At 39.5% G+C, this 26,070-nt stretch overlaps 1 protein-coding gene and 1 long non-coding RNA gene across 7 annotated transcripts in view; one reads left to right on the top strand and one right to left on the bottom strand.

Annotated features, from left to right (window-relative positions):
- LOC134144916 (uncharacterized) overlaps positions 1 to 11,418 on the bottom strand; it is a 55,088-nt gene extending 43,670 nt beyond the window's left edge. For 5 of the 6 annotated variants that reach the window (XR_009959520.1, XR_009959517.1, XR_009959515.1 and 2 more), the window contains exons 1-2: positions 9,849 to 10,174; positions 8,342 to 8,394 (exon numbers count right to left, since the gene is read on the bottom strand). This is a non-coding gene — a long non-coding RNA (uncharacterized LOC134144916). Of the gene's footprint in view, positions 1 to 8,341; positions 8,395 to 9,848; positions 10,175 to 11,350 lie in introns of those variants that run through there. The other variant, XR_009959516.1, reaches the window with a different exon arrangement.
- Positions 11,419 to 11,559: 141 nt separating this feature from the next.
- Positions 11,560 to 25,449, top strand: LYSMD2 (LysM domain containing 2). The gene is made up of 3 exons (XM_062584237.1): positions 11,560 to 11,808; positions 16,881 to 17,218; positions 24,616 to 25,449. Exons 1-3 carry the CDS (start codon positions 11,611 to 11,613, stop codon positions 24,668 to 24,670), a joined length of 591 nt encoding a protein of 196 aa, XP_062440221.1. The 5' UTR covers positions 11,560 to 11,610; the 3' UTR covers positions 24,671 to 25,449.
- The last annotated feature ends 621 nt before the right edge of the window (positions 25,450 to 26,070 follow it).

Genomic DNA, 26,070 nt, shown 5'->3' with positions numbered 1-26,070 from the left:
AACATATGCTAGCAGATGCAACAGACAAAGCTCCAGGGTGACACTACATTTTGAGAGAAACATGCAGAGGTTCTTTTCATTTTAGCGTAGTGATAGTGACTAGATTTCTTTAAAAATTCTGATTTCATACACTGGCTTTCCATTTTGATATATTTAGTTCATTCACACTTACTATAAATCTAAAGAAACTGGCTTAGTCTACCTAAAAGAGAGGATCTGGGGAATGTTTGGCTTTGGCTCCCCGCTTTGTGGCTCTGGCCTGTCTCTGACATGGATACCCAGCTAAGTACTTTCATTTGCAAGTTTAGTGAAAATCAACTGCTTCCAGGAACTACCATTGTCCAAACCTACATACACATACAACTTGACATTTAACATGTGACATATACTGAGGTTTAGTATTATAGATAACCTAGATAGTCACTCCTTCAAACACTCCAGTTTATTCCACTCCAGTATTAGCTAGCCATAACATTTGCTTGTAACTCAGGCATTCACATCAGCAAATTCAGAGCATGAACCATATTGTACCTACTACCATAATATTTTGAACTTTTCCTTCTATATTCCTGCATGTGGTATAAATGCACCAGTCTTCCCATGCTCTACTCCAGGTTCCAAGGGATTTCAGATAGTGTTAGGTAAATGCATAAGAAGTGCCAATATGATTATCTGAAAATCACATTTTAAGGCCAGCACCAGAGTCTTAATTAAGAGCTATCAGTAACTAGTAATAGAAGTGTAAACCATTTATGAGAGAACCCTGCAGTACAGGCAGTCTTCAGGTGAGCCAAATTATTAAGTAGATTATTTTATTGGCAATATTTGACATTGACAACCTATACAGAGGTTCTCAGAGGCCTTCATGTGCTCATATATGCTATATATTTGTATATGCATAGGCACAACAGTTACAAATTCTAGCCATCCACAGAGAGACAGCAAGAACTGGGTAGCCAGCTACTTGTTGCACCAAGAGCATCAGAGAATGAGGGCTGAGCAGTGAGCAGGTAAGCACACAGGAAAATCAAACAGGCTGATAGCTCTCTAGAGTCCCTACTGAGGTTTGGAAGTAACTGCAGGAGATGGCCCACTTTCTTTCTGTCTTGAAGCTCTTGCTAAATACAATAGTATGGCACAACTGGAGCTCAAAGACACAGAAGGATAATATCAGTGCAAATTGGCTGAGGCAAAATTACTAAACTGTCTTAACAGGAATCTGCTGCATAGCTAGAAGTCTCTCTCACCTTTGCTCCACTCTGAGTCTCTTCTATTGCTTACATGTGCTCTGGGCCTCATATCTTGCACATGTCTCTACTTCTGCAAACCGCTGATAGTCAGATTAAGTATTGCTTTCCATAACCAGGGAAGAATCATAAGATATTACCCCCTGTGAGGTGCAGCCCCTAAGGGATTCAGAGGGAAAGTGAAGTAGGAGAGACTCAGGCACATAAAGCAATCAGGCCTGAGGGACTCCTCAGAAGGGACTCTGCAGCTAAAATTCTTTGAGCAGAAAGAAACTATTCTAATTAGAAATAAGTATATACAGTCATTGTATCTGGCTTCATAAACCAAACAAACAGGTTTATTTCTGCATTAGCACATCTCTAATTAGGGATAAAATACAGTGTTTACACATCATGCAACAGGATGTTAGTGTTTCATAGTATGCCAAGAAAGAAAGTATTTAGAAAAACATAAGGCACGAGGATATTCTCCTTAGGACATCCCTTGCCAGAAAAGGGAATAACATGCACTTAGGATTACATATCCTTTTGAACAATCAGTCTACAATGAAGTGTAGAAACTTGGAATATTTTTTAAATATCCTGGAAAAGTTAAAACAAAGTCCCCACAAAAGATGTAATTCCCTTCACATATGAAACTCTTCCCTCCCCATTTTTTATTTTGCTATTTTAACTAGGTGGCAAAATAAGTCACATAACATACTTCAGCAGTACAGAAAAACAAGTATTTCTGCATTAAACTAGTACACTAAGCCATGACTTACTGACTGAACTACTGTCCTTTTGCTTCTAACAACACTGCTATAAAGACAACAACTTCTGGCAGTGAAGTAAAGTCTAAAACCAAAAGCAGTAGTGCCTTAGGTTGCTTTGACACAAGTCACCATTACCTCTTTATTAACTTTTCATCTTGCATTTTGACTTCATAAACCGCCTGTCAGAACTGCTCTGGCGCTTGTGCGGAAGCTACATTCACACAGAAACTCTTCTACAAAGTTACAGTTTCTACATTAAACCCATGAATTAGTTCAGAAACAGAGCAACAGGCAGAGTTACTGGTGAGAACACTCATGAAAATTAAATTTAGAGCACGTGCAGTAACAGCAGCATCTTCAATCATAAACATTTTCTTTAGAATTACAGTTCTCCATTTTCTTGTAAAAGCAGAAGAAACTGTTGCTGCTGGGGAGTCATAGCTGCTATACTATACCATCACAGATGGCATTGGAAAACTTTATGGAAACTTTGGATTAATGATTGCCCAAAGGCAATCAGGTTGAATGCAGCTGGCTCCAGACAAACACTGACTTACCAGCCATGCTTCACTCAGGAAGCGTTTTCTAGGCACATACAGTAAGAACATAAATGCACCTAAAGGTGCATTTAGGCGCACCAGCCATGCAGGGATAACAACTCACAGATCTTCCAGTTGGGAAGAATCAGCTGGTCTCCAGTCAAGAGCAGCATTTCAATTTAAAAAAAAAAAGGAGGAAGAAAAAGGAAGGACACCAAGCTTCCAGATTGTATTAGCTCACCACGAGGACTATCTAAAGGTTGATTTGAAAGCTTTCTGTATCCCTACATGAATACGGAAACAATACGAGCAAACACAGCAAACGGAAGTATAAGCAGTAAAAAAATTAAGAGGGCAATACCACATAAATAAGAGCAAAGTTTGTATGGCCACTTTAATCTGCATATGTCTTAGCTACCAACAAAAACCCCACGTCTCCTAGCCTCCTACCCTCATGATGCTCATTCCTGCCATCAAACACTAGCACTTTTGTGGCTCCACAGTTAGCCAGGCCAGGAAACCAATCTAGAGCAAAATTACCCTCACTCGGACCAGCCAGTTGAGTTCTACCAGACTACAGAAAATTGCTGTGTAACTATGACCCTAGAAGGTAAGAAATAATACACAGAAATCTCAGTACACAAAACAACAATCCACTTAATTCATTATCACTTTCTCACTTCCTGTAACACCATGATGCTTCAAAGACTAATTCCCCACTTCCCAAAAATAAGAGGGGTTTAATTTAAAATTCAGATTTAATTTAAAATTCAGAGTCTAAAATATATGGAAACTGCTGATTGAGGGTTCTATTTATACCAGCTAAGAACAGTCACAGACCAAAAACATACTCTGGTTTTGGACACTAAGTGACAACATGACTACAAGACCAATTAGGTCCAATTAAAATATTCCCACAGGAAGAAAATATCCAGTAGTAAACAGCTTGGAAAGCAAAGGGAGCTCTTGGAAGAGAAACTCTCTTTACACCTTCAAATGTGCCCTGCCATTGCTTTTGTCTTCCCACACAGAGTAACTTTCCTTCTTAATAGTCACAGGCTACTTTCACAAAGAGCATTCACAAGGGTAACTGTAGGCCTAGGAAAGCTGTAATCTTTGTGGCATCCTCTGTAGTCCACTAAGACAGGTAATTCTGGAATGACTCGGAGCAAAAACATGACTGGAGTTGCTCTGAGTGGCTCTTTCCAAGGCTAGAGTTAACTTTTATGAATATTTTCCTGCAAGGCAAAAAGATCTCCTCTGAAAAAACAAACAGAAAATCCACTGTATTTCCAACCTTTACTCTTTCTGAGCTCTTTTTTCCCCAGGCACAAGGCAAGACATACACTCTGCAAGCAGACATTGCAAGAGCAAAGACCTTGCTTGTCGTAGAAGATCTTTCAAGTGGTCAGGAGGCTGAAAACTGGTAGGCTCGAGGGGTATCAGTAAAAGGCTGAAAATGTAAAGTCTGAATTTTGGAAAATCACTTTCTTTTGATTAAGTGACTCAGTGGATTGAAGTAAACTGGAGTCTTAGTGAAAAAAATTGATACATACTCCAGATACTGTTTTATACTACTTTTATTCCAGGTATTTCCAGCAGTGCTACTAGAATTTCACCTTTTCAAGACAAATCAGAACTGAAGCCAGATCCAACTTGACGAAGTAGGAGACAGGGCAATAAAAAAATGGGAATGAAGGGTAAGGATAGACAATTACAATAAATGAGGTCAGTGAATAGGTATAAGAGAGAGCAAGCACAGTTTAGTAGGCAGCACATGGAGGTGAAAAGTTCGATATTCTCATCTGGATTTCTGGGTATCTGCTAACTTCCTTCATGTTCTTGGAGAATTTCTGGACAACTTCTTTGGAGTCTCTGACTAATCAGCCTGCAGGACACTTTGATAGAGAGCAGATTTCTTTGAAATCAGTACCTGATTGCTATTGTTTTGAGCCCTAAGAGTTGACAGAAAGATTAAAAAGGCAACTTGATTTTTTGTTAAGTCTTCCTGAACCTAAATTGTGGCTAAAAATGTATATAAAAGAAACAAATTACCTCTGACCACTTATGCAAAACTACCATTTAAAAAATGCCTAAAAAAGTAATTTTAATAACCATATAGATAAGCAAAATTGTCTACTCCTTTGTGGTTCTTCACTTAATTAAGGAAGATCCCTTTGGCTCTTGACAGAGCTGCAACTGAAACTACTTTGGCAAGTGAGGTGCACAGTAACACATTAAAGAAAAAACACCTACTCTGACAAATGAATAAGGAAAATGTTTTTATTTCTGTATGCATAAACCATTTCCTCTGGTGGATCACCTGCTTACAGTGAAATATTCTCCAACTAAAAATACTAAGATTAAAAAAGCCACTCACAGAGAACTGATGGGGTGAAGAAGGAAAGCTATTTCCTTATTATCTTCTCTCTGGCTGTTTTACATAGCTCTCCCTCATGACAAAGCTGTCTTCCTTATGTTTATTACTGGGTTTACACACCAGTGGAGGTGCCATTAACTATCCTATTACAGCCACACTTATTGTATTCATTGGTCTTTTTAATTAAAAGAGGCTAAAGCAGGGGTTAATTTCACTGAAATTTGAATTCTGGTGCCTTTTTAAAATCAGCAGGGGGAAAAATTTAAATAACTGAAAGACTCAGTGGTGATGGCAAAGTGGGCTAGTGGTGAGGATCCTGCAGATAAAGGACTTAGTTGGATGGCAAATGCATATGCGCAGAGGGAAGCACATGGAAGGGAGCAGTTAGCACGGACAGGGGAGGCAGCATGAACACAAACTTACTGAAACTATACTAAAAACACATTTAAACTCTTAAGTATTCCACAATGACCAATATTCTAATAGAACTAATTGAGACATTAATTTCACTCTGGAAATTGAAATCAGATATGATGTCATGGGGTCCCATGACAAATAGCCAAATATTAAGAAATTACATGAAAAGTTGTCTGTTCTTCACACGTACTTTTCTACCTCCACGTTTCCAACACTTTGTTTGTGCTGTCCCTCTCTATACTCCTTCTTCTCCAAAATGAGTATGAAGTGCTACCAAAATTTTGCAATTTTGCGACATTTACATTGATAATATCAGACATAAGGCGACACTAGCTGCAAATCTACAACTCACCTTGGAAGATAAAAGGCATGCTGTTAATGTAAACCCTGTCACTAACATATTGACGAAAAGCTGTTGATGTATTAAGAGGCTAGTTAATGTGTATTCCTCTGCTATACATAATTTGATGATACACAGAAAATCGACAAGGCATGAATATAAGGAAAGCTATATCGATAGCCTTTTTAGTGGTAAACTGAGTACATTTAATCCTGAAGTCATTGAGGGACAGCAAATATCATCCCAGGGTACCTTCTTAGCACAAGTGCTTCTTAATGTAGAATAGCAGTTTACATATAGTGTATGAAACTAATGAATATATGTTGCTGCTCCAAATGTTTCTGCCTCCTGCATGGTTGACTTTATTGCCTGGTAACTTATTAACCAGACACAGCTATAAATAATTTGATTTCCAAGGAGTTTATGACCTAAAGGAAAAGTTGATGAGCAATAAAAAGGCTAAAAAACACATGAGCAAAAATACTGACCCTCGATGCCAGAGGCTGGCCCTGAAGATCTATTGGATAGCTTCTCTCACCCTCATCCAAAGCAGTGTCAGCAACACCTCCCTGCCTGCCAAGTCCCCAATGCTGGGTACCCAAGGTCTAATATGTCCCCTGGATGGTGTCCTCTCAAAGGCAGATGGACAAAACATGGTGATTCCACCTTGCCTGTTTAGCCATCTCTTTTCAATAGCAACAACTATGAATTGCCAGGAACTTCCTGTCCTTTCAGCATGCACAGGTGGAAAACAGAATCAAAAGACTGGTAGGATGAAGGGGTTGAATCACCTTCTTCAGTGGTATCATCATTCTCCAGCAGTTCACATCAGGAATAACACAATTGAAGAAACCAAACAAATCTGCAATAGCACAAATCAGCCCTCGTCACGAAGAAGGACTACAACCACTTGCTTTCTCTTGCAAACCAGACTGCTCCTACCAGCATGGGACTTGCAACTTTCACATTACTAAGTGGAAGATGATATACAAAACAGCTAGAGACAGTGAAGAAGCACAAGGTCCTTTCATGGGTAATTGTGGACCTAGGATGCAGCTTAGAAAGACATTCAGCCTCTGCAAATAGAAGGGAAAGGGAATACATAAAACTTTATCAGTGCTTCACACAATAAAGCCAAAAAAGCTCTGAGAATACAAACTCACAGCACATGATATTGTAACACTCTCCTGTAACCTTATTATGGAAACCCACAGTAACCTCTGTTAAGAGTGTTAAATATTAATAAAGGCTCACAGCTGTTACTGCTACATAATGGGCTTATTTTGATGAGAAATATGCGCATGGCTTAAGTAATGTGCATCAGTTCAGACAAACCTACTTTCCTTTCGAAATTCACGCAGGATTTTCTCCCTCCTTCCTGCAATTAATTCCAGAACCCAGGGCTATTATTCATAAAAGGCAGGATTTGCCTCTTTGATCTTTGTCCTACATCCTATCAGTTTTTATCAGAGGTTGCAATATGAACTGAGGTGGCTACATTAACTTGGCACGCTACCCGTTACCAAGGGGCAGCCTTCATTTTACCTATTTTCTCCTAGTTATTGGTGAATATTCCCACACATATAACCCATGATAGAGATTTTGTATTGTTCCTGAAATTAAAACAACTCTGTCCTACATTGCTACAAATACTGTAGGTTGTAATGTCCCTGGCTTGCATCATAAACATCAAAATTCAGAAATGCTCATTGTTTCTTTAGTTTAATCCTTCACAAAGCAAATTTGGTCCAGGGCTTCTTTACTGACAAAGTAGCTGGTAACATGAGCTTTATCATTAACAGGATAAATACCTAGCTAAAGGGCATTCTCTTCTTATTTGGGCACTAAATTATATGTGCTACCTTAACTAGACTCAGTTGATACTGATCTCTATTTCATAAGTTTGTTGTCTTTAGTTGGTTAACCTACATAACTATAAAAACTATAAAAACAACAAAATCAAAATCAAGACCACTGTGCAACTCTCAATCTAGATGTGGATGATTTTCAAAGATAAACGTGGCAGTTAAGTATCTAATGCTAATTAGGAGTCAATGAACTGGAAAGACTTAAATACTGTTGGTTACTTAGAAAATTTCATTATGAAACACAGCTGAAAACTCCTATCCTTAAAATAGATTTCAGAAAACAATAGATGCAAAAGTACCTGAACTGAATGCCTTACTAAACGTCAGAATTACTTTTGTAACTGCTGTTTGCATGAATAAATACCATAACATTAGCTCCTACTCATCTTTCCTGTCCTTAATTAGCACCTATGCAAGGATTTTATACAAGAACGCAAACCTAGTATTTTCTAAAGTCTGAATATATCCTTACAAAAGAAACAGAGAGGACTTTCCCCTTCCTCACAAACTCGGCTCTAAGGAACCCTTAGATCAGGGATACAGCCCACAATACTTAGTCCAAGTCTCCAAAATGAAAGCTTTCTTTTAAAAAGTATGTTTCTATCTGTTGTAATTGCAGCAATATCCTCCCAAATGTGAAATGAGTAATAGATGCAATGATGTCTGCAGACAGCCTCAGAACAATGACTCAGAGGAGTGAACTCTTCTGTCCTATATAAATCTGATTAGAGTGTCAAGACCAATCCACAGTGATGTGATTTCAATGCTAGCATTACCAAGGGAATTACTGATTACCTTAATGCAAGAAGCAGGTTTGGGCAAGTACAGTTCCTTGGAGCGGGAGGCTACTGTGGAGGAAGAAATCATAGTAGCAATAATAAGGAAACAGGAAGGACAAAAGAGCACAGTAAGAGAAGAGAAATAGAATCAACAATGTTTAGAAATTCTCTTGCTGAACAGAGAATGTCGCAGTGGGGCACTAAACGAATTAAACCTTTAATTGCTATATAGTCACTGTCCATCAGGAAATAGCCAGTGATGTCTGACAGTTGCTCATATAGAGATCAAGAGGGAGAACATTACTGTGGGGAGTAAGAATCCCAAACCTACAGCAGAGTCTAACAGAATGAGTTTGACGTCCTGTTTTTAGGGGTGGGTAATCAGTGCAAATGGTTCCTTCCCATAGCCTGCCAGAGGAGCCTGTTAACTTCCTCTGGAGTCAAACAGGGCAATCAATAAACAGGCAGTGCTGGCACAGTGGGAATTTGAGCTGGAGTGCCAACTCATGCCCCAGTTAGTATGACAGTGTGAAGCAAGTGAGCTCTAACTTGTACATAGGCCAGACAGCGATAACTCAAGACCACCTTTTTTCCAGAGCCTTTTATCTTAAAATCTTAAAACTAAGAAACTGTAGGCAAGCTAGTATTTCCCTCAACTATCAAAAGATTACATACCTACCACTCTAGAGAGACTCTCCAGTAGAATAGATATTGCATTCTTACTGCTAACGCAATTTTATTTCTTGAAGTGAAGCCTTGTTATCATGACACTTCCAGTTGCCTCTATAATTCATCTTGAATTATTCATTTTGAATGCATAGTAAAAATGCTTGTATGTAAAAAAGGGTCACCCATTTTTAGGTTACCCAATTTGAGCTCTAGCTCTATTTTTTTTAAGTTATTCTTGGATTCGGAGTGTATTCACTTTATAAAAAAGGCAAAAAGCTAATCAGATCAAGTATCTTTGCAATATCTCAAATTCAAGATCTCCCCTGGATAATTCTCCTGGATTTTGATGTATCTGCAAACTGCTAATGCAGAAAGACAATCCAGCAGCTCTAGAAAAGGAACTCATATATCTCCTTGGAAAGTTTTATTACTAAAATAAAGCTTTCAACATTAAAATATCTGTGGTATCTTTATACTAATGTAAGGTGATGCTGTTCTCACAGTTGTGACAGCTGATTTAAAGTGTATCGCACACACTTCGCATATAAATAGAGTTTAACACAACATTAGATGGAGTGATACTAATATTAGTGCACCTGTCAAACACTTTTTCAGACTAATTGATACTACATGCTCAACTCATTGTATCAGCAATGTTAAACAACTTTTCCATTTTATCAAACTGGAGCTTCTCCTTGCTAAAAGCCACTTTAGTTGAAGTTATTGGTCTAAGTAATTTCAGCTCCAGGCAGGCACCCAGAAGTTTGTAATTTCCATTGATCAGCCTTGAGGAGCTGAATTTGAGCCATGACTCGGTGCTACATATATGGTAGGCATTTTTAATAAATGCTGACCTGCAGTTCTTCACTTCTTTCTCTAGGTGGGTGGCAGTTAAATTGCTGATGCAGCTCACAGCAGACTGAGAAGTTTCATAAGGAACTGAAAGCACAGAGATGTCACAGCTGATTTGGTGCTTGCTCTGTCTATCTGGTATAACCTCAATTGGGCTCCCCAAGAGGAGTCTCCAACTTCCAAAATGTTCTGTACAACTGTGGAAAAATGAAAATTAAACATATTTACCATATTTTGCCGCCAAATTCTTTCATCTTTTATACTGCCCTGATCTATCCATGCATTCCCTAACAACCAGTTTGTTCAGACACTCCAGGATTGTGATGCTGGATTCTCTGGTGGTGGAGGGTGAAGTGCTATTCCTTACCACTCTCTAGCGTGTATTGTGCAGCAGCTTTTACATTTTCCTAACTTATGCCTGGAGACAGGCAGCCAGATCAGCAACCTCTGTCACATCTGCCTTGATTTCTGTATCCTAATTCCTTGGGGAAACCCCACAATCTGACTGCTGACCATAATTCAATTTAACTCCCCAACTAGATACTGTTCCAGTTCATCATTTGATTTTTCCAAATGATTATCTGGATGCACACTAAGCTGGGCAGAGGAACACTGAGGTTATGCCATAAACCAACTAATCTCTTCCTGCATTTCACTTCTGCTTAATTTTGAGACAGAAATCTATTTCTCCAGATTTTTTGGAAAAGATTACACAATGCTAAGTTTTTGTTATACCTACTGCTTCTTGGTATCCTGCTATATATTTTGAACATATACTTTTTGCCATTTTGGTATGTATGCCAAATATACCCAGAAGACAGTTTTTGTTGTAAAATCTCAGATAATTATATAATGGTCTGGCTTTCAAAGAAAGCCTGTATGTAGATTTCTCAGTAAAAACTACTGAAAACCTTCTAGAATATGTAGCGTACGCTTGCTGTAAAATAACGATTATTTTAAAACAGATTTTTGTCAGCAATCCTACGATTTTTCCTCCAGAGTCATTTTCCCACTTGCTACCGTTATTCTAGTAAAATAGCCACAATAGCTCCTTTCGCATGCGTGCGCCCACACACTCCTTCGTGCCTGGCCTTTCCCTCTCTGGGCCAAGCACCAGCCCCGCGCACCGCCGGCTCCCCAGCGGCAGCGGCCGGGCCGACCGCAGCCGGCAGCGCCCACACCGCGGAGCTTGCGGAAGAGAAGCCCTCAATCTCTGCTGGAAGCCGCACAGATTTGGGGCCCAGCGCTAGGACACACGATCCCGTCTCTCGATAAGGGGCTAATAAACGCCTACGGGGCCACACAGCTTGTGCCGCGCCTCCTCCCCGCGCCGCTCCCGTCAGCCGCGGCGCTGCAACGCGCCTGCGCCGGCGCCCGCGAGGCCGCCACACGCGCGGGCGAGGCGCGGCCGACGCCCGCGCCTCCCAAAACAGCCGAGCCCCTCGCTTGCGAGTGTTTTTGTCCCTGAAAGGTGCGCTCTTGGGCTGCTCGCGCACTGGGGAACCTGCGAAAAGGCCCCGCCGGCCCTCGCACAGCTCCTCCGGCCGCCGCCGCCGCGGGCTGCCAGCGCGCATGCGCCCTCCCCGCTTCCCCGGTGCAGGCCGGCCCGGGCGGCGGCGGCGGCGGCGGCGGCGCATGCGCGGCGGGGCTGCCCCGTCGCGAGCCTGCGGCGTTGCCGCGCGGCGGGGCGGGGGCGGCCGCCGGCGGGGCGGCGCCATGCGCGGAGCGGCGGCGGCGGCGGCGCGGGGGCGCTGAGGCGGCAGCATGGCCGAGTCGCTGCGGGAGGAGCCGCCGGGCGGGCCGGAGTCGGAGGCCGAGCTGTCGCAGCGGCTGGCCCGCACCAAGGCCCGCTCGTACGGCAGCACGGCGAGCGTGGCGGCGCCGCTGGCCGAGCGCTACGTGGAGCACCGCCTGGGCCCCGGCGACACGCTGCAGGGCATCGCGCTCAAGTACGGCGTCACGGTACGGCCGCGCCGGGGCGAGGCGGGGCGCGGGCCGGCGCGCGGCGCCAGCGGGCCCGGGCGGGAGCAGGCCCCGGCCCCGGCCCCGGCCCCGGCCCCGGCCGCGCCCGCCCCCGCGCAGGGGAGCTGGACTCACCGTGAACGATCTGCGTTTTCAGGTTGATACGTGGGCTCTGACCACGAGAAAGTCTTCCAGTAGCTTCAGGGCTAAAAGCTCTCCCAGCCACCCGACAGGTGATTTACAGCCGATGCAGAAGCGTCACTGATCTTTGCTGTCTTCCCGGACAGAAGCTGCTTCCTTCTGTGGAAGACACTGAAGGGTTTACAGCAGCCTAAGACACAGCCCCCTGAGGTCTACCAGCTGGGCCTAACGCGCTGCCGACCCCCAGCAAAGAGGGGCTCGCCTAGCCTAGTGTCACTGCAGTTTCTTGGGGCCCATGAAGCTGCAAACTGACCTGTCAATACACAAGTTCAGTATTAAAACATGCAAAATTGCTTGGGGGCCAAGCAGTCGATGAACGCGGCCAGCAGCATGGGGCTGGTGCGCGGTGACTGCCGCTTTCACATCAGCTCCGAGAGCACCTTTTGGCTGGGCCCCCTCCATAAGAGGGGCAATGCACTCCTGAATTAGCAGGTGCTACCTGGAGTGGGTTTCCTTTCCTAGTCTGGCTCTGACACTTAAAAGTCTACTTCCCTTCCCTGGAGAAAGATTTTGATCAATCTTGGTCAAATCACTTTTGACCAAAGCTGCTTGACATGAGGATTAGTGGCATTTTGCATTTACACAGATCTGCCTCAAAACAAGATTTTCCTTTGTAGCACTTTGGATGAGCAAGGTAACCTGAGCTGCTTTTTGGATTTGTTTGCTTTTGCTTTTTTGTCAGTACCTTCTGTAACAGATAAAGTCTGTGGCCTAAATGATTCAGCTCTGTTTTAGTCTTTATTCACAAATGCTTTTCTCGCAGCAATAATTTGACTGAAAAATTTGTATACACAAGTCACTAAAAAAAGTAGTTTTCTGGAAGAGCATTTCAAAATACTTTAGAATTATCTTTCAGATGCAGTTGTGGATCAGACATATCCAATATTAAAAACATACATTTAACTTAAAAACCAAACTTTTTGTTCATATTATGGGTTAAATAAAATTTTGCTTTGTTAATGATGCCTTTAAGGTATAGATGCTGGGTTTTGATCTCATGCTAGCATTCTGATCAGGAAACCTTAACAGCAGCACTGTCGACCTAAACTGAGAAAGGGAAATTCCATGTCAGCGTAACCGTGTCAGTTAAGTTAGCTGAAATCTGTCATTGTGGTTTTGCTCTGATGGGTTTCACATGAGGGTAGGAATATATGCAAATGTTTATTTCAACACAAGATGAAGACCCTTAGCGCCTTCACACAGTTACATGGACAGATTCACTCTAAAGGGTCATTTAATTTACTTCCTACATCCCTTGTAGTTGCCTAGAAGAGACGGTTGCTGTAATGTGGAACATCAGAATTATCTTAGACTGCCACTGCCTCAAGTATTACTGTTTTTAGAAGTTTCCCCATGTGGTTTCTGTCACTGGTAGCAACTGCACAGTGAGAGACATCCTGTCCAGTGCCTGAGTTGGCATGACCTAGCATAGGCAATTTAAGATGGATGAAAACAGGTTGGGGAGAAAGAGATCAGAGTGCTTTGTTTGTCCTTTCCTCATATCCTTCACTCATTTCTCTCAGATGCTGTCTATAGCTGATACTCATTAGCTCTTCTTTTGAAGACTGTTGGGTAAATTATCATTGGAGAATTAATAGCTCGGGTTTAGTATCACATTCATGGTTCAGTTGGAGTATTGTTTTACATCACACAGGCATCTCTCTTGGGGGAAACAGGGATGAGCCCTGTTGGTTTCATTGCTGGTGGGAGCTGTTTTGATAGACTAATTCAGCAGCAGTTTATACAATAGTTCAACTTCAGCAACATTATTAAAAGCAAAGGCTTTAGCACACAATAGTAAAGAGATGACCATGCTACAGCTTTTGCAGTAAGTAGGTTTATAGCTAATAGCAATCAAGTTTCCCAAGCGTTGAGAAAATTGCTGTCCAATTGTACTCTCCATACATATCTGAATGTATTTAGTCATATAGAGTTGCAGAGAGCGCAGAATGTAGTGCGCTTATTGAGTAACTTGCTGAAGGCTGAAAGGATGTGCTTTTTAGAGACAAATATTTTCTACTTTCTCTTTACTGAGTGCACAGAAGTGCATAGTCTTCTCCAAATGACACAAGATGACATTTAAAAGTTATTCCAGGAAGAAGTAACCGAAGTTAGAATTACAGTGAAGTAGGTCAGAGAATAGCAATAGAGTGCATTATTAATCAGCTACTGAAGCATCACCTTCCTAGCCCCAGGACAAGACAGCCTGCAGTAGAGATGAAGTTTCAGCTTTGGTAGTGTATTTTATAGAGAAAGACTCCAACAATCATTTTAAATGAGACTGACACAAGGAAATGAAACGTTAGAAATATCTTTAAAATAGACTTTTAGAAATTATGACAATTGATGTTTAAACTTCTTTTTAGTGTCCATTATAAGTCTCACTAGTAAGTCAGGCAAAGCTTCTTTTGTGCCTTTCAGGCAGTAAGATATGTACTGTACTATGTAAGGTTAACTAAAAATAATTAGTTTCCAGGCTTCTGGAACTGGAAAAGTAATGAGTCTTTTATTTGAACAGGTAACTTATGGTTCAACACTGGATCTTAATTATTCCCCTTTTGAAAGGGATTATTAAACCCAACCATGCCATCAGGTGGGCCATCTGCAGTAACAGGTTGAGGTTATCTCTCCAGAGACAATACCATTTTCATATATTTACTGGATAGAAACAACTCAGTTCTTGAGCTTTACTTTTCCATTTCAACTACTATCCCTTTTCCAGGCATCCAGCCTTTCTAGAGAGAATCTTTGATTTATTTTTGAGGAGAAAGATTTCAGACTCTAAGGATCCAAGCAAATACATCGCTGCATGATGACACCACAGCTGTGGCTAGTCCACAGATCTCTAATGGCTCTACAGCAGATAAATACTCTTACTGCACAGTGTATGTCTACATTGCATGCAGTGCTTTATCCAGATTATGGAAGTGGTCATACAGCCTGGAGCAGATTGGCATGCTGATAATTTGCATCCTACCTTTCACTAGTTCCCTTGTGTAAACAAGGACACTCTGGCCAGTGGGCCATGTTTAAGTTCCTTCAAGGACACCTTTCTGCTTTTGCATTTTCTCAAGTGTTTCTATAGGGGTAGGGCATATCAGGGAACAAAGGCTAACATTTCCCTACTTTCCCTTAGTTTTAAGCAGCTTCATCTTCTATTAGCTTCAGTGTAAGAGAGACACAAACATGTTAACTCTGTTCTTGTCTGTTAAGTTTTCTCTTTTGCAGTTGGGAAGGATTCCAAGCAGTGGCAGAACTGAGTTTAAAAGACTGCTCTACCACTTTATGCTTATCAGTCTTAGAAAATGTTCATGATCCAAGAATTAAACTCAAGATGTTTTAAAGTCTGTAGTAGTGACTGGCTAGTGCTTAGAGCCCTTCTATAGTTCTGAACAATTATACTTGTTTACTATTATCTATAGTAACTATATATAGTAACTATATATATATATTATCTATATAAGTATATATATATAGTATAGTATATATATTATATTATAAGGTTACTATTATCACAAGACATAACAGTATTCTTATCCAATTCAGCTCCATTTAGTTTAATAAAAATGAACAATACTCTTCTAATGCAAGCAAGACATATTTTCAATTCTCTTCATACTTGTTTTCAAGCAGGTTTTGTTTAAAGTGCATTTATCATTACAGTACTGTAGTGATTAGGGATCAATGTTTACTGCAGTCACCAGAGAATTCGAATAGTCATTTTTCTTTCTTTTCACTTAATTAGGACTTTTCTTAGCAGTTTCATAAGCCCAGGTTATAACAAAATTTTATAAAAGTCTTATGATCATAGATACTGATTTCAGCAGTAGTTTTATAGCCTGTAATTGAGAAATAGAAAACTAGTTTTCAACTGTTACTGACTTGCAGGGGAAATTTTTATGAATAAGTCCTTAAAGAATATGCTTATTAGTAAGGAGGCAGTATAAAGATTTACTGGGAGCTTTTCTTATTCAGTAAAGTGTATGGCTGAGAAGCTATTACACATTCCATAGCTAGAGAAGAAGGAGGGCTTCCTGTTTTAATACTCAGAGAAAGATAGGGCCTGTTCAGCTATAGTTTGTCATCATCTGTGCTGATGAGTAGGTCATATAGAATGCTTCAAGTAAAACTGCAAAAAGAGGTATTTAATAATTGTATGATGGCAGTTCACGTGCATTACATACAAGATGTTGCTGTTGATCATGCTGTTCACTGGACAGGAAGCTGCTATCTTAGGCAACCATGTCACAAAACATTTAAGAGTTTCCTATTCTTTTTACTAGCTGACTTCACTGAAAGGCAAGACTTCAGCTGCAAATCTGATTTTGTTACATCGGCAAGGAAAAAAAATACTGTGAGGCGTATACTGTTCTTCCAAAATTTGTAGAACTTGCTGTTCATAACTAGCATGTCCTAGAAGGTTTGGTGTAACTTGATCACCACTTATTTAGATTATGAATACTAGTTTAGCTAGGGCAGCTGCCAACAGTCCAGCCTTACACTGCACTATAAATCCAGAACAGTATTGTTTTTGCAATAGCATTTTTTTTTTCTTTGGAAAGTTGTTCACGTGAGCCAATTAGAAGACTATTTAAGAAAAACATCTTTATTTGTTGCAAGACCTCTGGAAATATTCCAATATTGTGGAGTCAAGTCTGCATATAAGGGAAAAGCTAATGTGTTAACAAGGCCAAGACAGAGCATCCACTCTGAAGTAATTTTGAAATGCAAGAAGACATTTAAGACAACAAGAGTCATTGCAGCTGCAAAGTATGTTTTTATAGTAACTGGAGATTACTGCGGTCATTCAGAAAGGTGACATTTTATACTGTGCCAAAACCTAATAACTTACATTTTCCTGTCTTTTTCAGATGGAACAAATAAAGCGGGCAAATAAACTGTTCACTAATGACTGTATATTTCTGAGGAAAACCCTGAATATTCCTGTTATATCAGAGAAACCATTATTGTTCAATGGACTTAATTCTTTGGAGTCTCCTGAAAATGAAACTGTTGACAGCTCCCCTTCTTGTGATGAAGGACTAGCCACAGTTCAGGAAGACAGTAGTTCTTCTCCCAGTCCTCAAGAGCCTGACAATCAGCCAACTGCACCAGAAGAACTATCTGCCAAAGATTTTCTACAGAGATTGGACTTGCAGATTAAGTTATCCAAACAAGCAGCCAGAAAACTAAAAGATGACACTGTCAGGTAAATACCACTTTTAATATTCAGCATCTTAATTTCATCCTGAAGGCTTCTGTAAGTCCAAGTTGAACTCCCTTTGTGGATTACTTCAGGCTGTAGCTGTTTAATTTCTCAACAGCAAATCTGTGCTATTATCATGTACCACACACATGTACAGTACACCATTGGCAGATGCCTTGATATCGCAGTTATAAAAGCCGCTTCAGAATTTATGTACCTCATAGAATAGCAGTAATATCTGTGAAAGTTAGTAAGACAGTATTCACTAAGATGTTTTGCTATTTAAGCAGACAACTATTTAAGTGAACTCAGATTTTTCAGTAGAATATTAAACCAGAGACTGCGTGGAGGGTGATAATGTATAGCATGGCGTGACTGTTTTTTTCTCCTCTGTCCTAAGTTGCTTTGTAATGGTACAAATATACTCTATTTTGCAGGTCTTTTCCAGTTAAACTGTCCTACCTCCTTTCTTTAAGTGGTCCCTCCCTTTATGGATATGTAGACTTCCTCCTTTTCTTTAGTACCTCCTCTATAGCAAAGAGCTCACACACCTTTTAATTCCAAGTAAAAACAGTGCCTTTTGACCCCTCTGCAGTAATCATTACCCCCTCCTCTGACACATGTAGCGCATGCACAGAGTAGAGATACTATTGAGTGTAGGAGGAGGACTAAGAAGAAGAAGAATGGACTTCAGTGGTGTATGTTTTCTTCCCCTGACCTTGGGGATGAACCTCCCCAACCTTTCACCCTCCTTCAGAAACTTGCTCATGAGCAGTTTCCTGGCTGTTTTTTTGGCCTGTTCTCTGCAGAAATTGCATAATTGGGCAATGCTGAGCTGGCATTTCTCATAACAACAACAGACATAGCTGCATGAGACTGGTATCTTCTCTTACTCCAGAGAGAAAAGAGGTCATGTCTGCACATACGTACATTGCTTTTGAGAAGCTGTTTAATGCAAAGTTTCATCCATCATCCCGGCTCACCTCAGATACTCTGATTTTGTATTATTTTTGCCTTATACTCAATAGATTTGGTCCTGAAAGTTCACCTTTTTTCCTCCACATGGAGAGCTTAGAATTCCATCATCTTTTTAATATAGTATTATAGGTGATTTCAGCAATTTAAAAAAAACTTAGTTCAACGGACGAGCATTTGAAGGGGAAGAATATATTGCATTGAGCAATTGGACAAACCTCGTTTGCAAAAATCTCATAAAACAGCTTAAGAGTCTAATTAATTTGATTGCACTGTGCACACAAGTCTTCATTGCTATCCTGATGGTATCATGGCTATAATACTGTATCAGAGAAGGCTGGAACATGTTAGTGACACATCATGTTAGCACACTTCTCAATTTTTCCTTTGATCTGATCATATGAAAGAAGAAATGTAGCTATTGGACTTTAAATCCCTCCATACAAATTCATTTAACCTATGTTATCTTTGATACCATGCAGAGCATTTCTAGCAAAGTAAGTGCTGCTGCAATCATTATCCATGCATATCTGTGCATCTATCTAACACAGAGTAGATGTTGTTGACCCAGTGATTAAGCTGGATGGAAGGAACCTGTGGACTCTCTCAAAAGAGTTCAATTATTTTAACATCCAATGAACAAAACATGCTAATATGCAGGAGGAAATTCACTTAGAGACTTTGCTGCACCATGAACAGAGTCAATATCAGGAGAGTGACATTGCAAGAGTAGAACATTGTTACTACTTGTGTCGGTTTCCTACCTTGCTTAGGTTATGGCTTGGGAAATGAATGTCTGCTACTGAATTCTGCAAGAGTAATGCATACAGAGGACAAATTACTTTTCCCTCATGTTTGAATTTAGCAGGTAATTTTGTTAATTATGCATAGAGCACAGATTTTTGTTAATCATGATGATACATGAAGCATGCAGTGCAGAGCTTCGACACGTGCTTACAAATCTGACTCCTGGACTCAGGGAAAAAGCTTTTTTAGGAGGCAAGCAAAATTCTAGTATTACAGTATTACAGAACTAGATTCTCCAGAACTTTCACTGACAGTATTTTAACCCTTAACACATGAAGAATTGCTGTGCTGTCTTGTGTTTTAAGGCCTGGAAAAGTAACATTTTAAATTAATGAGCTCTCCTAATAGCAGAGGTCAATTTCCACTCTAAGTCTTACAGATTTTGCAGATTAGGTAACATCATACATATATCATAAATACTTATATGTGTATTTATTCTACAAATAGAATTTTACTTATATTTTCATCTATACTCCCATCAATGTTAAGTGCATGTTACTACACATTGATAGCATAGAAGCATGTGAAGTATTTCTGAGTGTTTCAGGATAAGGTGGAATCATCTTCTCCACTGTTGTAACTTAAAGCACTGAGCTACTGTTGCAAATATAAATCAAGTTCATTTGAGCCCTCCTCAGCCCTACTGGTTGATACCAAAACACAGATACTCTGTGGAGATTTAGGCCAGTGCATATCTAACTTCTAGCAGGAAGAGAGAAACAGGCGAACTCTATAGCAACTCCAATTCTGTCTTTCCAGACTTAAGTGTTTACCAAAGTTGTTCTTGCTCTTACATGTCCTGAAGAAGCCTCAGGAGAACAGTACAAACTCCAGAATTGTCAATTGGTTTCATATCCTGAATGATCTATTGACCACCTCACTTTTTCTAACATACATTTTTGCTTAGACTGCTTAAAAGGATGATGTCCAAAACTTCTGAAAATGAAGACTTCCTAAATGTCCGATAAAGCCTTTCTGAGGTCACCTTCCACCCCACCATCTCTGGCTTTCGGTCATGACTCATGAAAGCCATCTTTGTCTTATTTTCTCCAGCTGTGTTCACTTCTTTTCAGTCTGGTAGGAAGTGCCAGAGGTCTAAAGTGAATGCCTACAAAGGCCAAAGCAAAGAGCAGGACTAGAGGGAAACTGTTGCCAAGAGCCAAAGAGTTATCTTTAAGCTATATACCATGGATGGTATTTCTTGTCCCACACTGGAAGGTTGCTATGCCATGAACTTCAAAGCCTCTCTGGCAACATCTGCTAAAGCAGCTCCCCAGGAGGAGCTGGTTCTCTCTCCCATATCTCTCCTGTCCCTTGTTTTCAGCAGGGGATCTTGAGAATTGAACAGCCATCATAAATGGAGTTTTGTGTATTCATTATGAAATTAAGGAAGAATATGCATTAGTTTTATTAGCATGTGACAGAAATGCAATTTGTAGTAGTTTTAGAGAAAATATACCAGTGTTTTTTCTTGTCCAAGATGCTATTATACGCATTTCAGTATGCTCAATCTGATATTTAGAGTTTAGTGATGGTTTGTGTATCAGACAACTGAATACAAGAACTCTTAGACAAACTCCTTAAGAGTCCTTAAAATTTTAAGGTAGCACTATGATAGACTAGAACACTAAGGACATGGCACGCTTCTGAGTCAGGTCACATTTTTCTGCAATTGCCTTTTGCAATGACTGATTTTGAGCGCCTTGTTAATTGAACAGAGTCACACTAATAATTATTGCTTATATTAGCCAATATAATTACTGGTATGCAGCACTGGAACAGATTTTGTAGTCTGCTCAGTTGCCTAGGAAAGAGTAAGATGTTGAAATGTTTGAAACTGATAGCAAGGTTAGTTAAATTGTCCAGTCACCAGCATCAGCTAAAAGAATACAGATATCTCAGTGAATGAAGCTGGCTGTGGAGAACAGTGTTTTTAGGATTCCTAAAGCTGTTAGCCTGTGTACTCAGATTATTGCCTCCTTTAAGGGTGAATGCTAGAAGCATCCACACATTAGATTGCAGTTCATTTGTTCAGTCACAGGTGTGCGTTGAGTGTTATGAATGTGGCTGTTAGTATTTGTTATTGTGGCCTGGTGTATATAAAAGCTTATAATAGGTGTTTTTCTGCACCTGCAAATCGCTGAGCCAAGTGGGAGCTGCAAACAGGGAAAGGCAGCACTATGAAATGCTGTTGTGCTTTGCTGTTCCTTCCCCTTTGCATGAAGGAGAACATTGCAGTGTGACTTACCACTTTGCTATTTTAAGCGTCTCAAAAATAGAAGGAAAAAATTATGTTTATATATTAAATGTAAGCATACTGCCATGCTGTTTTCTGTGGGCCACTTACCAGAGCTACTAGTATATAATCTTATCTAGTATAAAGCTTGGCTTATTTTTAAGTGAGCTAAACAGACTTTAAGACTTAGTCCATACAGTTCTGAAGATCTACATGATTAAACATTCTTGATCATTACCTGAGTTTGGAGCAGAATCTAGTAGATTTCTCCACATGGCTTCGTACTGCTCTCTGGGATAGAAGACTGGAAGCTGTCCTTGCTTAGACCCCTTACTGCATTCTGCAGCATGCACAGACCTCAGACAGAAATGTTTTAACTGTGCGTTAAAACAAGTCACTGCTTCACTTAAGTTCAAGCATAACTGCTGAATAGTTCTTATGTCCTTGTCACATACAGAAACCCCTCAAAGTTGTCTGAGACCAAATGCCAGACTTCTGCCCGATTCTGCCAATTACCATGTAAGAACCTATAGTACAAATATGTATTTTAAAAGTGAGTTGGAGATGAACAACTTAGGCTGTTGTTTTGCATTATGGAATATTTGAAGTCTGCAAATACCTACTAATATAAGATCAGCATTTCTTCAGTTCTGCACACTTACTTTTACTATCCACCATAAACAACCACAGCTGCGGTCTAAGATTTGGTAGCTGTCATGTCATAATGGATGCGAGGAACATTCTTTCATTAATGTTTCTGAGAAGGGTAGAAAGGAGGCTGATTATGGTAGCCTCTGATTAGGGAGATCTTTTTGCTCCAGCTCTGCCACATTTTAGCTGCCTACACTTGTATTCTCAGCTTTTAGAGTTAAGCAATGACAACATTCTCCAAAAACATAAACAGATAGTGAAACTAAAAAGTACTAAGTAATTTTCAGTATACAACATAAAAAGTGAATTTCTCCCCTGCTGGACTGTCACTGCTTTATTAAATTCATATTTAATCAAGATACAGAAGCTCACTTTTTGGGCTGTTTGATTTATCTTGAAGTATTTAAAAATTAAAGTATTTAAATGTGAATGTCTTTGTACTGAATAATTAACAAATTTCTTCTTCGCTAAAGAAAATGATTATGTAAGTTGCAAAAACAGCTTTGGCTGCAGGAAGACTAAATGCTTTTAAAACTAAGATTTTATGTATAGCTATGTAATAAAATATGCTTTTTATAAGCAGAGAAAATAGATTTTTCCCCTTGCCATTCTGATGATATTGATGCATTTGAACTTCTGAATGTGATAGGAGACAATCAGATGATACAAGTTACTTGCTTTTGATTCTCCTGAATTAAATTTTAAAAAATGGGAGCAGCAATTCTTCAGTATCTAGTTTATGGGATTTAATATAGCCAGAAGAATTAGATAAAGGAGACCCTAATCAAATAGCCCCTCTTCTATTTTACCTGCTGAATCCCTCATCCTAAGCTCTGAAATTCTAGAGGTTAGCTTCATCCTCAAACAAGCGAGACTGCTATTTGCAATTGTATTCTGGGCATATGTGGCTGGAAACCAGTTGCCTCAAGAAGGTGTTTGTATGGGCTTCAGAACATACTTTTTAAAATAGTCAGCCTCCACTGAGCCTCAGCTCAGGTTGCATTTTCTAGCTCTTCCTTTTCCAGTCTTTTAACCTTAGTATGTTGATGGGTTTCACTTCTGAACAAGTTTTAAAATACTATCTTGAGACATTTTATAGATTAACTGTGCTTTATACTCATTTAAAAGTTAATTGTTCCTTCCCTCAAAAAATTCCCCTCAAATATTGTTACTTTACCCTCATGCCAGCTATTATGAAATGTGCCTGTGGATTATAGTATTCCTTGGCAGTTCTGCAATTCAGAATTGATGAGATTTAAGATGCAGGCAATCTGCATATATTTTGAAGTAATATCTTTTCTGAAGAATCAGGCTTAGTGTTGGATCTATAGTGTCACTAATGTGAGTACATTTCGCAAGAAAAACTAAAAATTTTTCATTACCATTGTAACCACACACCCCTGAAATTAAATAGCTGCTAGTTTAATTCACAGCCATATTTTGTGGGAGGTTTAATTTTTTGACAAGTTTGTCACAAGGCAAAAAGAAATCTCATATCTTTTTGGCTTAGAAATAAACATTTTTTTGCTAGACTACTTACAAATAGGAACGAGTTAGAAAAAAATCTGTGCTTGTACTCAGTTGCTTGGTTAGTTTATAGGTTTTTTCCAATTTTTATTCTATTCTGTTCTATTTTATTCTATACAAGATTTAAGGCGCAGAATGAACATTGTTAGGATTGTAGGAAAAAAGTCGATACGACTTTTGGAGTTGAAACACTGTTGAGGTATACTCAGCTATTTAAAGTGTCCATCCCCTATACCATTATTAAACTGTATGAATAACTATCTGTGTTTGTAGGCACATACAGCATTAAAAGTAACTGCAAATCATTTAAAACTCGTTCTGAAACAACTGTTAAGTTGTCACCAAATCACTAACATATTGCCAGCAGTTGCTTTGTTATCTTTAAGAGTATGCTCTTAGTAACATGTAATTTTGAAGACGTACTGGTGATGTACTGGAAATTAGTGATCTTTCGAGTATCTAGCATGCTTGATACTGGTTGCTGCACCGCAATAGGTTTACATAACTTAAAAAAAAGCAGTATTACCAAGCAAACAGTAGGCAGACTGATTTTCCTAAGATTTAATAGGTACTCAATTGTTTATCAAGTCACTGCATTAATAGTAAGTTTGTGGGCAACAATTTTCTGTGAAGAGCCATACAAGTGATTAGTCTCAATACTGACTGATGTGCAAAGAGGATATATAAAGGAGTCCACTGAAGGACAGACTGCAGCATTAAGACCCAGGTCCATCTATTTAACTAGGATGGACTACTCCTATTGTTGCATCAGTTGCTCCATCTGCATCCTCTGCCCTCCTCAAAAAGCCATAAACAAACCTACAATTAAGTCTTTATCTTGAAAGGAGAGATACAGGGAGAGCAATAATACTGGAACCTCAGCATGTGCTCCACTTGCTTATCATTTACAGTATTTCTTAGAGTTGGGACTGTAGTGTCAGAAACAGTTGAGTAAACATGTTCCAATATACTACTGAACTACTACACCTTTGTTTTCAGGTTTCCATTCATGACACAAATAATGAGAATTCCTGGGACGTATACAACAAATAGTATGCTGCAGTTAGACTGCAAGTAGTATTTGTTATGAAATACCAGTCTTGCCTATTTTGATCCATTACAAAAAAGTTATCTGCATTTTTGTGAGTTTTGCTATTGAGATGTGATGCATGTTTTCCTGAACTGATCATGATTTTCTTTTTAGAGAGGAGGAGAACGAAGAAGGTCCCTATGCAACTTCTTCCTATCATCACCAGTAGAAGACAGACATGATGGCCTGAAAACTTCCAATGAAATCAGTTCTTAAAGAACTAAATGGTCAATAAGTAAAAAAAAAAAGAAAATAAAAAAAGTCTTTTGGACTCATCATCATGATGTACTTTAAACAAGTCATGAATGGGTAGTTTCACTGACTGTGTAATTGCACTGAAATTATGACCTCTTCTGCCTTCCACAGGTTAATGTTCTTATGCTATATCAACAAAAGGTTTAAGCCTTCCAAAACTAGTAATGGCCTTTATATCCCTTCTGTGCAAATTGTAGCATGGTAGCAACAATATATCCTTGAGGTCACCTTTATGCAGGATGTTGATCTTTAGTAAACATTTTGTAAATACTTGTTAAAGTGTGAAATTTGTTTTAAGTATTTAAAAATATTAAGTAAGTTTGCTTGTCAATGACAAACTATAAATAATGGAAATATACTTACTCTGCAGACACAGCAAGTTTGCTATGGGAGTTCTGTCTACTTCAGGGCTGCAGAACTTGTCTCTGAACTCTGTGTGTCTGTGTGATGATAAGAACATCTGTGTATTCCTAGAAAGAGGAATTTGACCTGTTTTGATTAAAGCCTTTATGGTCAAAAGAACTGTTTGCAAAGTGGATTTTTGCTAAGAGTTACAGCAAAAGATATTTTTATTTGTGAGATAGTGACATTGAAATATCAGGTATATGTTCTTGTGTGCAGTTATACTTTGTGTAATTTTAAGTTAATAAATAGAAAAATACCAATAATAAATGCCTCTTCATTATAAAACTAGCTTGCTTCCAGTCTGGTTTTCATGAAGAATGATTTGCCTAATTACATCAGATGTATTAGATACTACTGATTTCAGGGAAAATAGTATCCTTTACAGTCCTCATTCTAAGGAAGGTTCTGCCCTTTGGCTGCTTCCTCTCCCCTAGAAAAGTGGAAAAAAATGAGGCGGCTGGAGCTATTTTTTGTTAGCTGTTTCTATTTTAAATGCATATCCTTCAAGGAGACGCTTTTTTTCCTTCCCAGGAGCTATAGCTAGTTGCCATTGTTGTTTTTAAACCTTAGTGAGTTAAAAATCTTCATAGGCCACACATAAATTAAGTAATTCTCATAAAGGAGAAGTTCCTTATGTTTCCATTAAGTTTAGCCATGCTCACTTTGTATGCAGCCATATGAAGTAATCGTGAGGCAATTCTGCTCCGTGAAGCAGCACTGAGGAAGTGGCTATTTGACACACTTTTCAGTCTCACGCTTCTTCATCTTTAAACTTTTCTGAAAGCAGCCATGGATAACTCTGGTTTAGCAAATGGTATAGGATCCTTGGGCCTCTCCTTGCCTTTCCAAATTTGGCTGTTCCATACATACATAGCTGCTGCAACTGAGGAAGTGTTAGCATTTAATATC

Source organism: Rhea pennata, chromosome 10, assembly GCF_028389875.1.
Source record: "Rhea pennata isolate bPtePen1 chromosome 10, bPtePen1.pri, whole genome shotgun sequence".
Lineage (NCBI taxonomy): Eukaryota > Metazoa > Chordata > Aves > Rheiformes > Rheidae > Rhea > Rhea pennata.
The sequence above is the reverse complement of the archived record's forward strand: the minus strand, read 5'-3'. Positions and strand labels throughout refer to the sequence as shown.

Excerpts from the sequence above, each read along its gene's own strand:
- LYSMD2 (XM_062584237.1), top strand. The coding sequence starts at position 11,611 with ATGGCCGAGTCGCTGCGGGAGGAGCCGCCGGGCGGGCCGGAGTCGGAG. Across the intron at positions 11,809-16,880 it reads CGCTCAAGTACGGCGTCACG|ATGGAACAAATAAAGCGGGC; the intron begins GTACGGCCGCGC and ends TGTCTTTTTCAG. Across the intron at positions 17,219-24,615 it reads CTAAAAGATGACACTGTCAG|AGAGGAGGAGAACGAAGAAG; the intron begins GTAAATACCACT and ends TTTTCTTTTTAG.